General features: G+C 40.0%; 1 protein-coding gene across 1 annotated transcript in view; it reads left to right on the forward strand.

The window, feature by feature from the left end:
- Positions 1 to 17,063, forward strand: part of TRHDE (thyrotropin releasing hormone degrading enzyme) — a 371,390-nt gene that overhangs the window by 349,308 nt on the left and 5,019 nt on the right. Inside the window, exons 16-18 of the mRNA XM_072843285.1 lie at positions 9,934 to 10,101; positions 10,623 to 10,763; positions 13,223 to 13,304. Coding sequence (XP_072699386.1) covers positions 9,934 to 10,101; positions 10,623 to 10,763; positions 13,223 to 13,304 — 391 coding nt within the window. The remainder of the gene's footprint in view (positions 1 to 9,933; positions 10,102 to 10,622; positions 10,764 to 13,222; positions 13,305 to 17,063) is intronic.

Below are 17,063 nucleotides of genomic sequence, written 5' to 3' on the forward strand. Positions count from 1 at the left end.
GAGATGATTCCTTTAGCCACATTAACAACACTTCCTTCTGGTTTACTTTTTCCCTCCTTGTGATTAAGAGTTAGGACTGATTCTATACATATCATTCATTCTATCTCAAAACGAAAATGACAATAGTTCACGTTAGTCTTTCTAATGGTAGTGTGGTAATGTTTGTTTAATACTGTGATAGTGTTGTTGGAAAACGCTCTCTGTAAGCACCAAATATTGTTTTGTGATATATAGATATATCTTAAAACATCTAAAAGTGAGGAAGAGCTTTGATGACTTGTAATTTCATGGCAATAACCGGAAAGATAAAAGCACATGCAGACACTGTCAGGGGCTGAATAGTGGCCTCTTGCAGGTGTCATTAAATGAAGGATTTTATTGAGACCTATGAGACCTATGAGACCCCATGGATTTAAGGTAAGCCCTTAATCCAATGATGATTATACTCATAAGAGACAGAAAAGAAGGCATAGAGAGACACACAGGGAAACTGGCATGAAGATAGAGGTAGAAATGAAAGTAAAAAAAATTAAAAATAGATAAAAATAAAAATAAAAATAAAAATAAATAAATAAATAAATAAATAAATAAATAAATATTTTAAAAAAGAAATGGAAGTAATGGGTTGGCAAACTGAGGAATGCCAAGGATGGCTGGAGGCATGGGTTCCTCGTATTCAAAACTTCGTTTATGATCAATATTTTGCCCTGTTTTCCCTTCTTTGATGGAACATCAAGGAATGCTACAGGGAGCAAGTTAAACTCTGAACCTTCACGAGCCTCTTCCTGCCCTTAGGGATGTTCAGCAAGAATGAGATACTAAGAAGGCAGGTCTCATTCCTCATGAAATTCTGACAAAACTACTGTCATCAGTCTTCATAAAATTATTTCTGTAAATGTGTAAAGAAAAAAAGTGGTCAGTGGTAGGAAAACTGAAGAATTACGTAGAGATACCTCTAAAATTCACAGCAGAGAGAACCCATCCTCATGTTTCAGGATCCCTTCTAAATATTTTTGAAAGATTCCCTCCTTTTTTTTTTCATGACTTGAGATTAGTTTAATCATTAAAAAATAAAATAGAAAAAAAATTCATGTGACTTCTATTTTATTTTCATAGAGACATAAACGTTGCTTATTTTGTTCTGCCGTAGGGAGTTCAGGCATCCAACGTATATTCTTCATACGCATCTGTGCTAAAGCTGGAACCTGCCAATCACTTGTCCACATGAATATATACATTTCAATTATTTCAGAAAATCATAAAAATGGCTTCGACTTTTTAAAGATAGGTGTTTTTCTTAGATTTTTCATCTGCCAATGCAAAATATGCCTCTTGCCTTATTTTGTGACTTTGTCATCCACCCTTGCCATTCCCCTTTCCTCCAGAACTCAGACTGTTGAGGTTCCCCCCCCCAATAATTTTTATTTTACCTTATATAACAGGAATAGATTCTTTTTCACTATTTTCAATTATCTAATTAAATCCATCCTTATTACTGAAAACACACACACACATACACACACATGAAATTTACCATGGATTTCACTGCTTTTTCACAGGACGGTCAAAGTAAAATCTTAGAACCTCTAGGATTTGATTTGCATAGGAATCCTTCTCTATTTTTTAAAAAGTACAGCATTTTTTGTATAGTGAATCTACCAATTAAATTTCTGAAAACCTGCAGAATTACCCGTTGGTTAGTATGTACACACACACGCACACACATGCACACCCAAAGTGAAATAAAATCTATTTTTAGTTAGAGACCTTTCCTAGTAAGGAAAAATACATTCCTTATTGCCTACCCATGACAGCTTAGTGGTTATGCCTAAAAAATTAACTAAATTGCCATAGTTGATTCCTCCCAGGCTGGAGAAACAGCCTTGTTAACCTCAGTGACCTTGACAGTGCATTAGAAATGAAAGTAAACCACATTTGCACAGGCCCTCACATTTCTAGATGGAGTATTTTGATGGATACAATAAATCTGTATAATTTTCAACCTTTCCATGAAGAATACAAAAGACAATGAATGTTGCTATAAATTATTCCTGGGCAATAGGAGTTATTTGTCAAGGTGGAGCCCAATGTCATCCAGTGGGGTTTTTATAAACACTCAGGCCTGGGTCATGATTTGAATGAGAACAGAGCTTATGAGTTGCTGATGTTACTAATGTGTCATTCCCGTCATTATCCTGTATCTTCATAGTTAATGTACTGATTCCTGATGGTTGTGATTCAGACGCCACCTTATATGTAAATTTACACTTCCTGTCCCAGTAGGCATATAGGTTCACAGTACTAGGACCAGAGCAGAATGAAAGAAACTTAAATATCACAGATCAAGACAGATTCGTTGATGGGGCACCCGGGTGGCTCAGCTGTTGAGTGTCTCCCTTGGGCCCAGGGCGTGACCCCAGGGTCCCGGGATCAAGTCCCGTGTCAGGCTCCCTGCATGGAGCCTGCTTCTCCCTCTGCCTGTGTCTCTGCCTCTCTCTCTCTCTCTATCTCTCTCTCTCTCTCTCTGTCTCATGAATAAATAAATAAAATCTTAAAAAAAAAAAAAAAAGATTCGTTGAGAAGCCAAGGATAATGGACACCCAGTAATCAGGAAACAATTAATCTCGTCTTTAACACAGGCATCTACAAATAGGGCAATTTATCAGCCATTTCACAATTTCTACTACAACTGTATACCTCTTAAGTTTTAAATGATGCCATGCTTTTAGGACTATTTATACTAGCAGCCTGCTGCTCACTGTTTCAGAGTGAGTCATCAGAGATATCTTAATTTTTCTACTTTTGTTATAAATCAGCTTGATTTTTTTTTGAGCTCTCATGGGTATAATTGATTCTGGATGTCCTAAGGGGTCTGAGTTGTGAAATGTTAAATAGTAACATTCTAGGCTTTTCAGTGGAGTGTTTAAAATCCAGGACAAAGAACCAGTTTAAACCAGTCAAGTCACAAATTCTCTAATTATTTGCTTTTTTCTTTTCTTTCGCCTTCTGGTAGGTCTTTGTCACTGCCCACTTTGTCATCATCACGCTGAATGTTTTGGCCTCTCTGTACATTTCTCACTTGTGCTCTTTATACCTTTTCTTTGATGTCTCCTTTTTGTTCTCTTCTTGGCAATGTTGCCTAGGCCACCTGGTTTCTTAGGTTTTTGTGCTTTAGGAACTATATTTGATAAAATGCTCTTATGGCCTAAATATTTACCCCCATCATCCCTCTTCTTTCCTACGCAGCAGAAATAATAGCTACTTTATACATGGGACTCAAAAGTTTAAGATGTTATGTCATATATATTATTTCAGTTTAAGTAAAACGAATGTCTCTTTTAAAGTACATTTATTTTAATTATAAATGCCACTTGTAAGGAGTGCTGTCATCTTAAAATATAATCTTTTGATAAACTCTGGCTATTAGCGGTTAAAATGAGCCCCCCTTCAGCAGTCTTTTTCCTTTCAATTGGAAAAAGCAGCACAAAAAAAATAAAATAAAATAAAAAGCAGCACATGCCTCTTTGCAGATATGCAAAATGAAACCGTAAAAGGTATCGAACATTTCAGAACACGTAATTCTAAATATAGTTGGTCTGCAATCCACCAGGTTTTTCCACCTCTATTTTTTGAGGCCCGAAGGGCCATGAAGACTGGTTTTGAACTGTCTTTTCCTTTGTGCCAAGGCGCTAACATTCCTTTTTTTTGAATGCTTAAATTTCAATGAGAATGAGTAGGTGCTGTATGGAGTGTCCCTCCCACCGGTCACTGACACACAGTTCACCTGGGATTCTTCGCTGGGGCCTTGCAGAGATACTAGGAAACACTAGGATACTTCTGGGTGCCAGGGTTTTTAGGTGGACTGGGTGGCATGTTTGATTGACATATATAATGGTGAAGTTAGGTGGGATTATAAACGTGTGTTTTATTATAATGCTTAATGTATTGTCACCCATGATTTTAAAAAATTGCTCACTCACTTGTAGTGAGGTTGTCCAAAACCTTTATTTCTTATCTCTTTTTTTGTCCTCTCCTCTTTTGGGAAAGAGGCACATATCTGTTGCCACTTCATACTACTAATAATAGTAATAAAAATCATGAGGAATGCCATTACCACAAACTGAGGCAATTCTCCACGTACCCTGCACTTACTGGGCTGTGCATGGCATTTAGATAACGCCCGTACGGAGCCCCACGCAGGTACCGGGCACTTGTGCTAAGCCCTGGGTAAGCATTATCTTATTTAATCATTGTAACAACCTTGTAAGGAGTGATCGTCCCCATTTTCTGGATGATGAAAGTGATGCGTAGGTGCCAAAAAATTCACCTGTTCTTTCTAAGCAGCTTTGAGTTTTACTCAAGATGACTTTCTTTCTTGGGAGCAGCCAAGGGACAAAGGAATCAAGGCAGAATGAAAAAAAAATATATATATATATATACCTGATATCATCTTAACTAGGTCAGTCTTTGAAAGCGCAGGTTATGTTTTCAGGGTGATACTTTAAAGTCAACGATTGCCCTGGAAGAAGTAAGAGTTCTGGTACTTATAAGGTCAAACAAGACTTACAGTGTTGGTGAGGAAGCCTCAACCAACAGTCTTTTACCTTTTAGATTAGGCAAATGATCTTTCGAATGAACTTAAGTGCAAATTAATTGAAATTAATTAAATGGTGGGCCACACGCTAGATTAATGGGTAGTGCCGCTGAAAGATTCAGGTGCTCTTAGAGAGGCTAGTGATTTGAGAAATTTTTTTCATTGTCTTTGAAAATAATTAAATCCACATTTCAGTGTTAATATAATCACTAATGAAAAGGATCCTATACTAACAGAGCGGGAAGGGACTTTCAGAACTCCTGTACTGGAGCCCTGTCCAATTAGGATGAAAAATGAAGCCCAAAGCAATGACCTTGACTTGCCCCGTCCTAGAGGCAGTTATTGGCCAAATTAGGTCTACAGAGAACCTGCTTAAAAATAGATCCCTATCGTGATTAAGCATCGAAATTTATATTTTAAAATAGTATGAATTTTTTTTCCCTTTGGCCTGTATAATTTCCTCTGGGAGATATTTTAACTGTATCATCAGAATTGTTTCTACATATTATTCAACAGCATTTTTCTATATTGGAATATCTTTTACTCTAATAGTAACACAATTTTACCTTTATAAATGTAATTATACATTTACTTATTTCCAAAGTAATTGTCAAACTTATTAAATGATTAAATTTGAAATATATGAATTAAAAAAAGAAAGACTAGTTAACTATAATCCCCCAACCCAGAGGAAAATGTTAATATTCTCCTGTTTTCTCCTTTAGTCTTTCTAATATACACATTATGTTTTTTTTTTACTGAATATAGTGGTATTTGTATGTTTTATCCTTAATAATATATTTCATCATATTAAATAATGCATTTTATCATATCATTAAATAATAATCTATGATATATCATTCTCAGTTGTTATTTATAGCTTAACTTAAACCAGTCACTTATTATTTTTAGATTTTTTTTTTAATTTTTACCTTAAAAAACACCTGTAGCAAAGAAAAAAACTTTTATAGCAGAATCTTTGGAAATTTGTCTAATTATTTATCTTAATTTATCAACCTACTTTACAAATTTCCATTTGTAACTAAAATTCAATTTACTAAGACTGAAAATACTAGGCCCATTCCATCATCTTTAACTCAGTTAAAAAAGAAATTCTAAATCTTTCTAAATCTTTAAAATCCCATTTTTCCACCTTCTTAATTTTTTAACATCTACCCCAAAGTATTTCATTTTTATGCACTTGCTTATGTCAACATAAAAAAAGATCCAACATTTTGCAAAAAAAAAAAAAAAAAAAAAAAAAAAAAGATTATTTCAAGATAACCATCAGGCTTTGAAAACTTTTTTGCTTTCAACACTTTCACAGTACAAATGAACTTGGTCGTGATCCAATTTAAATGAAAATAGAATAAAAACTCTAGTACAAGTCACACGAATTAGGTAATAATTTTCTGCAATGTTAGACCCTCGGAAAGATAAAGACGCTTCCTTCTGGCTAAGCCTTACTCTGTTCGTCTCCCAGGCAGGCTGCGAGGAGAGACTAGCTCCCTGCTCCTATATATCCAAACGACCTTTAGAGGAAAAAGTAAGCACAGATTTCCTTCTCAGATAATAAAATTCCATCAAAAGATTTATTTCTGAGGCTGCAGCCGAAAAGAAATGACCGTGGGATAGTCACATTCTTAGAAACATTTCCATGTTCACAAGAAGGGGCCCTGTCTCCCTGTAATCCTGGGGTCAAGCATCCCGCAAAACTCATTTATGCCTCTCGGAACGGTGGCTTCTGTGGAGTTTGCAGCCCAGGCTTTCCAAACAAATGAGCTTTTTCATTTGTTCCTAATGACTTTGGTTTACACAAAGAGATCTTAAAGTGTCCCCAGAGCAATCATTTTGCTAACATGTTATTAGAACATCTTTGCAAATTTAGCCACAAAAGGGGCTTCGTTAACGATGGAAATCATCGGGGACCAAGGCCCTTAGTGACCCCAGCACTTGCCAGTCCTGCTTTATCTTCAGCGGTGGGTACAGGGATCTTGTGACCCATGCCCTGACCCTTCGTCTGGGGGTGGGTCAGAGGATGACTTGATGCCGTGGGAAGGGTGCTAGAAGGAGTCGCAGTGGTATTCTCTGGCTGATCAGCTCTGCCCTTACCCCCAGAGGGACACCCATCACCCTGAGCCAGCGCGCCTCTGTGGCATCTGCTCAGAGCAGAGACTGTGGGTCTGCGGGGCCTGCTGCGAGACCTGGGGCTCCTTCACCGGACCTGCCTCAGGCTGGAGATCATACATGGAAGCATATGTGTGTCTCATTTTCGTAGTCCTCAGATTTGGTACATCTGCTATGCATAGAGGGACAGCTGCTGACAAGCTGAAGGTTGGCCTGTACCCAGATTATGGGGTCCTCCTCGTGGTTTGAGGCTGCAGCTTCAGATCCAGAACCGGGCCCCATCCCGGACGGCCTGTCTGTCATCTTATCCAGCACTTTATTGCTGAGTGGCCTTGTAGGAGTTGCTTCTCCTTGCTCTGCGTGCGACCGGAGTGGCACAGAGCGGCTCTCACGTACACCACGAGCCTCCGTCCTTGTGCTCACTTAGAGGCTGCGTTTTAACGAGAGTCACTTCAGTGCTGGTGAGCACCGTGGATACTCCAAGGCTGGAAATACAGTCCTGCCAACATTGACTATTTCTCGAAGATGACTGATTAAGCTGCGTGTCAGAAAATTAAGTTAAAAAAAAAAAAGATTAGCGGTGACACTGTGGCCAGTTCAACACTGAGAGAAGGACAGATTGGATGCGTCGCTATTATTCTGTAGCCCATGGGGTAGGCCCAGGTGATAGCACCCTCTAAGGGATTTTTTAAAAATTTTTTTGTTGTTTTTACTCTCTATCAGATGGCGTTTTATGGAACAACAGAAAATCAGAATTCAGTGGCAATTATTTGATGAGTAGGACTAATAGAAATCAATGTATCGTACTTTGGTTGTCATTAGCCATCTCTAAGCTGATAAAAATGGGAAAGACTTTCCTGTGCAGGTCACCGTGGATCTCAGTTTACTATATAGTGGGGATGGTGCAAAATATCCTCCCTCCAAGCAGAGTTCCCTCTCTTGCAAAAATGTTTATAACGTGGACATCGTGATATTGTCATATGGAATAAATAAAACGTATAACCTGGAACATAGTATTGCACAGAAGTGTTGTTTTCTACCTCATGCTCCTGCAGCCTGTGTCCAGGGCGTTGGACGGGCCAATCCATTTGTTCATTGATACACGCATCTTGCGCAGTTCCGCATCTGCAACAGCATCTACTGAATAACAAAGTATGGGTTATTGCTAACAACTATGGTGTATGACAGTTGAGTTATTTCTAAGGAATATAGTTTAATATCTTGTGGGTGTTCCTTTTTTTCACATTTTCTATATTTCTGTATGCTTTTTCTACTTGAAACCATTGCTATTGGAGATTAATTTCATAGGCAGTAACAAACCTAATTCAATGGACTCTCTTTACTATATTAATAGGTTAATGACTCCCTATTAAGTTAACATTAAGAAAATATACATTAGAAAAAAAGAAAATATATAGTGACTGATGAACTGACGATTTCAGTAGACATTTTATTGTTTTTTTTTCTTGCTAATTTTTATATTGATCTCTTGGCCAAACTCATAATAATAATAATACAGTATTTTGCTCTGTAGCCTGTAATATTTGGGAGAAAAAAACTCATCCTCTTTTCTAGCTGTTGATAAAGACTAGGTTTTTGACTTTCTCATTAGAATTAGGAAAACAGGGAGGCATAGTTGTTGTCACATAGGGTATTGGGGTATCGACCACGATAAATGTTGTGGCAATGTTTTCCGAAGCTCTTTACTGGTTTCTTCTGATGTCTGTCTGTGTTCCTTTTGTTTCTTTAAAAACAAAACAAACAGAATGCTTGTTTTCTGCACCACAAAAGGGCTTCAGTCAGCAAGGTTAAAGTAATTTTTCTCTAAACACTCCAGACTACTCCTAGGAAGACAGAATGATACAGTTTTAGGCATTCCTGGGAACAATTAATGTTGTACGATACTTCTAGCAAATCTAAGCATCAGGTCTCCTGATAGACTGCCCTCAGTATTTGGAACCTTTGCCCTACTTAGCCGCTTAACGGGATATGATGAAGCCTATGTTACTGATAAATCATTCAGGCACTTCCTCCCGTTTCCTAAATACTCCTTCAACCATAGCAGCGTCTCTACCATCAGGGTCCTACATCTTTAGAAGAGATTGTTTTATCTCGCTTTCCGAAGAAAACACCTCCTATCAGCCACATTCAAATCATAAGTGAGAAATTTGAATAGTAGATCACCGAATGTGACACACAGCAGAGATGTATTTTCGACTTGCTGTAAGTAGTCTAGTGTTCTTTTAGGGAATTCAGTTTTTATTTTTATTTTTTTATCTTTTAAAGATTGATTGATTGATTGATTGATTGATTTATGATAGACATAGAAAGAGAGAGAGAGAGGCAGAGACACAGGAGGAGGGAGAAGCAGGCTCCACGTCAGGAGCCTGATGTGAGACTTGATCCCGGGACTCCAGGATCACGCCCTGGGCCAAAGGCAGGTGCTAAACCACTGAGCCACCCAAGGATCCCTGGAAATTCAGTTTTTAAAATGGGCATAGACTGATACTTGAGAGAACAATATTTAGCAAAAAAAATTGCTATGGTAAAATAAACATGAGTATTTACAACTTATAAATAGTCAAGAGTAATTAAATCTACTCATGGTTTCCCACCGTAATATTTATTTTAGAGTCAAAGTCAAAATTTAGTCTATTTTTATGGTCACTTTTATCAATGTAGGGAAAAGAAATTTCTTCTTTCCCAAAATGTATTACTTATGTTTTATCTGTTTACTATGTCTATCAGTAATCTTCTGCATTCCAATATTTGAAGACCTATTTGAGAAAAATAATTTGGAGAGATGTGTCTTCGATTTTAGGAGAAACTGTTTGTCTTATTCAAATTAGTCAGTTTTTTCAACCTCAGCTTTCTTGTCATTCTTGGGTCTACCTATTAGGAGATCTTTGGTTGATAAGTACGTTAAGGTTGGTGGAAATATAAAGCATCCTGTTTGCATTTTTTTAAATCTTTGGGTTCTGATTTTTGTTTGAATATAATTTCAAGAGTAGAAACAAAATTTGCAACCAAAATATGGCCAGTATTTTTTTAATATTGTTACTATAGAGTATTAACTCTCTTTTAGGTAAAAACTAATTAACAGATCTATTAAAAAAAAACAAAACCTGACTGTAGTAGAGGAGCATCTGTCTTTAGTTTCAATGCTATGAGGTTATTAATTAACAGAAAACCACCATGGGTTGCTTCTTCAGAATACCGCTCAATGTTAGAGACATTGTCTACTGTACGGGAGTTTCGCTACTAGATGAGGATGTCTGGGAATTCATATGGATGAAATTCCACTCCACTACGGCAGTTTCTGAGAAGAAAATACTATTGGAAGCCTTAACTTGCAGCGATGACAGGAACCTATTAAATAGGTGGGTCAATTAGTTCCCTAAATTTATTTGTGTAATGAGAATACTCTCTGTTAAACTACACTGAACTTGATCTTATTTCCTTGAATATATACTAGTTTACTCTAAAAAAATCTCCCACAGCTAAGGAGAACTGCTGTGTTGACATGACGAAAGCTAATTGAATTGAAAGAGATACCTTTGTTTCTCACTAAATAGACAGTATGTCATTGTAAAAGGAAGGAAGTGTTTACTGGAAAGATTTTTCTTAAAGTGGGTTGATATCACCAGAACACACAAAAATGTGATTTCTCCATCTGCAAGGTTTTTTCAAAATTTAATTAATGAGCTAATTAAAATGCTATGAGTTTACTCTCCCCACCTTTTATAGACAGAATTGTTCTGTTGATATGTTGTATTGGGAGTGTTTACACAGGACTGTTCTTTTGAATAATATAACCAATTAGTACATGTAAGTTTTATATTTTCATAAAAATGTTTAAGCTATGGAGCTAAATTTTTTTTCTACGATTCTATCTTTAAAGGCTTTTGAATCTCTCACTGAATTCCGAGGTGGTGTTAGATCAAGATGCAATTGATGTGATAATCCATGTCGCTCGAAATCCACACGGCCGAGACCTTGCCTGGAAGTTTTTCAGAGATAAATGGAAGATATTAAATACTAGGTAGAAATGAGTTCATTCATTCATACTTGAGTGAGTAAATTAAAGGTGACGTAGGAGAGGTAAAGGCCCAACTTCTCGTGTTTTTAAAAACCAAGGTCCAGATAATAGCATTAGTTTTTAAAATAGTCAACCAAGATGGGTGTTGCCACTCCTGTGGAACTCAGGAGTATTTTAATGGTTCTATGACATTATTCATGTAGTAAAGATTAAAAACTGTGATTATATGTGGAAATGTGGGAGTAAAAAGGTTTAATAGTACAACTTCTGTGGAAAATATATTAAACTCTCTGAGGTTGAAGAAATATAGAACTATATTCTAAATGTGTTGTAGGAAAAATGATTTATAAATCGGATATAATTATTATATTATATAACAAGAAAATTTTAATTTTGCCTCTGCAGAATTTGTTTTAAATCTCCTTTAAATATAAATATCATAAAACACCTGAAATAAAACCAAGATATAGAGAAGGGGTGTAATCCTCATTGCAATAAAATTCATTCCTAAGACATCTTCTTTCATGGTGAGAATTCTTCAGCCTCAATTTAAGAAAATATTTCATTATGCATTTAAATATATTATAATAAATGTTGATTTATTACTCTGATAATCTCTATGGCATATTAAAATTAAATTTATTACACAGCATGCAGATGCTTGCATGTTCTCAACTTAAATGTCCCCAAACAGTGAACCAGACCTCTTGTTCTGTCTCTTAAAAACTGACGGGTAAACTTTATGTTTTTAAGGGACACTGTTATCAGTTGCCCTTGTATACAGGGTTCAGTTTGAATGGCCGTGTCCTATTAAAACACAATTCTCGCCACAGATATTTCATTGTCAGAAAGCACTGATATTCCTAGAAGACACATTGGCCTTTTTGCATTTGCAGCTCAGAAATTGGAATGATTAGAAGATTAGAACTTGCTTTGCAGTCGTGCACCGTAATCGAGTGAATAGTCAGATATAAGGTGAATTAACATATGCAAGCATTTCACTTTAGACAGTGTCCAATAGCTGCCAATACAGTCTCCTTAGCGAGTGGTTTTGCCTCCCAGAGTTCAGCATAGGGCATGTATGTATAGTTTAGTGCCTCCCAAACATGCTTGGTTCCTGCTGTGCTCAGTTTGCCTCACCGAGAGGCCGTGACCTCTAGCCGAGAGGTAGAAAGGTTGAGGTTGCAGTAGATCTACCGACGCAGAAGTGTTCATCTTGACAAGTAGGACTGTCTTCTTCATCTACTCCTGTTCCTTTGTCAGTCCTCGAGCCCTGGAGTTCATGGAGGTACTCTCCAAGATCCTCCTTATTTCCCACGCCACAGACTCTCCCCACTTTTAGTTGCCATCTATTCCAGTGGTTTCAGTCTCTCCCAAATCTACATCTCTTGCTCGGAGCATTTTGTCTGGGCTTCACCCGGTGCTGGACAGTTGCATGGGGGGCACCTGCACAGCTAAACCCATCATTATCCTCTTGTCTTTCTTTCTTCAGCAGGTAATGTGGCCATCCACACATTGCTCACGCCAGATACTTGGAAATACATCTACCCCCGTGCCATATACAACAATTAGGCTTGAGATAGTGTCAGTTTAATAAGCCCTAAAAGAAAGGCCCCACAAGGCTGTAAGGGCAGCATTAGAAAACCTCTTATCATCGGGGCTGAACCTTTGCTTCCAAGACCTCAGAATCTTATTTAGTGTACTTGTCTTAATTCTACGAGTATGACAGCCCGTGGTAGGTGTTCTTAGCACTGCAGAGATAAATCCGTAAAGCAAGAGACCGTTCCATCTCACTGATACAAGTTATTCCTGACTGTGGGTCACGAGTCAAGAATTTATGTCTGTGGTACAAGGATTATGCAATCCAAGTGAACAACTCAATATTTTAATGAACTGCCTACGTGAAAAAAAATACTAATATTTTGGGAGCATTGCAAAGAAATTTGGCTCAGTTTCTAGGCATGAAAATGGAGAATGCCAATGTCGGTCATGACTGGACCTGTGTGACGTACTGATAATGCCCAAGTTTGTCTTAGGGTCCTAATTCCTTTGTTGGGATTTTCCTTTTTTCTTTTATTTTTTTCCTATATGAACTAGGTTGCTTTCAAGTTTTAAAATATTTCTTCCTCAGCCCTTGGGCTGGAAATGTAATAGTAATTCCTAAATCTAATTTTAGAAGGTTCCTTTTTTTTTTTTTTTTTTAATTTACCACAACTTAGACCTCTCTGAAACATTTTTGAGCCCAGTCACATGGCATGTGATGGCATCCTGCAACCCCAGCTCTTTGCACCTCCCTGGCTCCCTGGAGAAATGACCTTGAAATGTTCAGATATCTTAATGGCAACAAGAGAACATTGGCCAAACAGAGCCCTTGAAAAAGATCCTAAAAAAATCTGTAGAGTACTATTTCTTAAATTACTGCCTATATTCACATCAAGACTTTTTTTTTTAAATCTTTCCAGGTACGGAGAGGCATTATTTATGAATTCCAAACTCATTAGTGGAGTCACAGAGTTTCTTAATACTGAAGGTGAACTCAAAGAGGTAAATATTTTAATATGAGTTCTAACGCTTTACTCTTATAAATATATGAAATCATACATTTATTTTAACCATTTTTTTCCCAACAGATTCATATCCATTTCTTTAAAGCACACACATTTATGCTAAAGACTTCACTTGATTCATTATTTGCAAAGGTCTTTCTATTACATTAAACATTAAATGTCATCAGGGCTCCTGGGTGGCTCAGTCAGTTGAGCACCTGACTCTTGGCTTGGGCAAGGTCATGATCCCAGAGTGTTGAGACTCCCTTTTGAGGGCCCTGCATGCTCAGTGCAGTAACTTGTCTCTCTCCCTCCCGCTCTGTCCCATCCCCCGGCTCCCTGCACACGTGTGCTCATTCTCTCAAGTAAATCCATAAACTCTAAGCAAAAAACAAACATTGAATACCTTCGAGAGATGCTTGAATGTAGTAAATCTCACACCAGGGACTCCAAATCCGCTGCAGATACCTTTCATCTAATCAGCCGTGCCTCTGCTGATTATACGAACCCAGTGTAAGATCCTAGAAATAATAGAACTGGCCTTCCCAGTGATTCAGTATTTGGGTACAAAGGACCCAGGCTGGTGTTAAGGTGTAGACCTTGAGTCTCCCTGCTTTGTGGTCAGGCCGAGAGAGGGAGCGGGTCACTGGGTGTGTCAATAATGCCTCGTGCCATCTAGTCCGTTCAATGAAATGAAATCATACGTATGATTATAATAGTCTGTTGAAAATTCTGCTTGATATAATCCCAAATAGGGCAGCCCGGGTGGCTCAGTGGTTTAGCACAGCCTTCAGCCCAGGGCATGATCCTGGAGACCCGGGATCGATTCCCACGTCGGGCTCCTTTGCAAGGAGCCTGCTTCTCCCTCTGCCTGTGTCTCTGCCTCTCTCTCTCTCTCACTCTCTGTCTCTATCACTCATGAATAAATAAAAAAATCTTTAAAAAAAAAGATATAATCCTAAATAGCTTTCATTAATGAAAATAATTACTAAGGACTAGCGTCCAGTTTGGAGTGCATCTAACGTTTCCTTTGTTTTCTCTGGTTTATTTCTCTGGAAATTTAAACCAGCTTTATTTATTTATTTATTTATTTATTTATTTATTTATTTATTCATTCATTCATTCATTCATTCATTCATTCATTCATTTATTTATTTTTTACCATTAAATCACATTTGTAAAAGAGAAGGGTGTGAAATGGGGAGCGGTGAGTGTGTAGGAGGGAGGAAAGAAATACAGATACTTTGGAAGGATTCAGAGGAGCTAAGCTTCCACCATCTATCGCTTTTTCATCTGCCGCCCGCCTCGGTCGTAGAAGGTAGGTGAGGTCTGGCCCTGAGAGTCCCGGCTGCCTGGGCTTCCCGGGAAAGAATGCCTGAGCCTGTGGCCCAGAGCCCCACACGGGGAGCCGCGCTCCCCCAGAAGCATCCACCCTTCACATCTCCTAATATTGCCCAATGTCCGAGGCGATCCCTCAAACATCAGCTTGGATTCCTGTATGCTCAGAGCTAAGCTGAGCCAAGTCTCCGATTGTTATGATGTGCAATTCAATTTTTGTCCCGGCCAAGTGTTCCCAAACCAAAGGATTTAGTTCTGCAAGCCCCAGCCCACGTTTTGCTGTTTTTTTTTTTTTTTTTAATTAAGGAAGCTCAACGAGAAGGGCTTCTTTCGTATCCGTATGAAACAGAATGAAAGAACAATTAAATGAACGATTGCTTCCAATTTTTTTCTGTATTTAAATGAAGTACTTTTAATTTCTTGATTTTACATTCAGTAATCAGTGAGTGAAAGACTCATTTAGTCACAACGTGCAAAGCCGCTGAAGTGAGCGGAGCACAGGAGTGACAGGCCCCCCCACCTTGCCCTCCTTTAGCCCCTTCCTCCTCCGTATCCCGTACCCCGTCTTCTCTGCCTTGGACCCTCGCCAGCTGCCCCTCCGCCGTTGGCTCCCGTCCTTCTTCCCCCAACTCCTGTCTGTCCTTCATCCTTTCCTCCCCCCGTAAAACCCAGGCCTTGGGGAAACATCCTGGAAGTGGATACATACTTGGTGGCCATCGTGTGCCGACCGACCACTTTGTTTCACGTATTTCACATGTATTTTTTTGATATGTTTCCACTTGAGTCAATGGCCATTTGGAACATCCTTATAAGGAAGGTGCAGTTTCAAAGCTGACACAAAACTGTGGCTTCTACCCCATTGCCTGCCAAGCAGCTGACTCAGGGGACTGTGTCTCAGGGCGGCGGGGGGGGTGTCCCTCATGCAGCTGCCGGTGCTGACCCTCCAGCTGACAACCCCTATCTGAAGCTTCTCCACACTTCCATGACCCCTCATTGTCCTTAGGGCAGGGGCCACCGCTGTAAGGCCTTGTAGTGCTAACAAGCCTCGGCCCGTAAGATGAAGAGGGTGAGGGACCTCCAGGCGTGACCTTCCCTGACCCCTGAGACTTGCAGGTGCCAGGTCTGGGCTGGGGGGGGCGTGGGCAGTCCTGCACGGTGCGGCTTTACTCTCCAGCCAGGCGTGACCTTCCCTGACCCCCGAGACTCGAAGGTGCCAGGCCCACCCAGGGGCACCCTGCAGGGCCCGGCCTTACTCTCCAGGTGTGACCTTCCCTGACTCCTGAGAATCCCAGGTACCAGGCCCAGGGGCAGCCTGCAGGGTCCAGCCTTATTCTCCAGGTGTGACCTTCCCTGACCCCTGAGACTCGCAGGTGCCAGGCCTGGGGTGGGGGGGTGGTGGCACCCTGCAGGGTCCGGCCTTATTCTCCAGGTGTGACCTTCCCTGACCCTTGAGACTCGAAGGTGCCAGGCCCACCCAGGGGTGCCCTGTAGGGCCCGGCCTTATTCTACAGGTGTGATCTTCCCTGACCCCTGAGACTCGCAGGTGCCAGGTCTGGGGTGGGGGTGGGGGCGTCCTGCACGGCCTGGCCTTATTCTCCAGCCAGGCATGACCTTCCCTGACCCCCGTGTCTCCCAGGTGCCTGGTCCACGGGCTAATGTCTGAAACTAGATCTCATGGCAGGCGACGGCTAAGTCAGGTCACCCACGTAGTTACGGGGAGTGTGTGATGTTCTGCAGCTTACTGCTCATTGATTTTGTGATGCTTGGGGTCTAGGGTTCCCTAAAATAAGTGGCTGGTTGGGTTTGCTTTTTTTAAAAAAACATGAAAATATTTTCTAACCGAAAAATGAACAAACGTGTCTAGAAATTTTATGCTAAGAACAGGAAGCACAAACAACTCTGACATCCCACTAAATGCTATTTTATAAAAACGTCTATACTGGCAACATTTTCAAATAAAAGCCTAGGATGGCATAAATATTTAGGGAACACAATAATAAAAGCTAATCACAGCAGGAAGCCGACCAAAGAGCAGCCGAGACAAGCAAAGTGGGTTGGCAAGCCTGTAGAGCCGGGCAGGGGCCCGAGGGTCCCGGGGCCGCACCCCAGGGCCAGCCAGGTGGGTGCTCGGGGCACGTGCTTGCCAGAGGAGCTGCAGGCAGTGTGGGCTTGAAACTGGTTTGTGCCGGCTGTGCACGTGGGCCGGACGTGTTCTGCTGACCCATCCCCGGCCCTCGGCTCTCTGGGCTCGCGGGGACTCTGTAGTCACTTCGACCCTGAGGGAAGGAATGGATCCCTGTGGGCTCACCGCTTACATTTTATTTTTAAAGATTTTATTTATTTATTCATGAGACAGAGAGAGAGAGAGTCAGAGACACAGGCAGGGGGAGAAGCAGGCTCCCTGCGGGGACCCGATGCG

This window comes from Canis lupus, chromosome 11 (genome assembly GCF_048164855.1).
Source record: "Canis lupus baileyi chromosome 11, mCanLup2.hap1, whole genome shotgun sequence".
Classification (NCBI taxonomy): domain Eukaryota; kingdom Metazoa; phylum Chordata; class Mammalia; order Carnivora; family Canidae; genus Canis; species Canis lupus.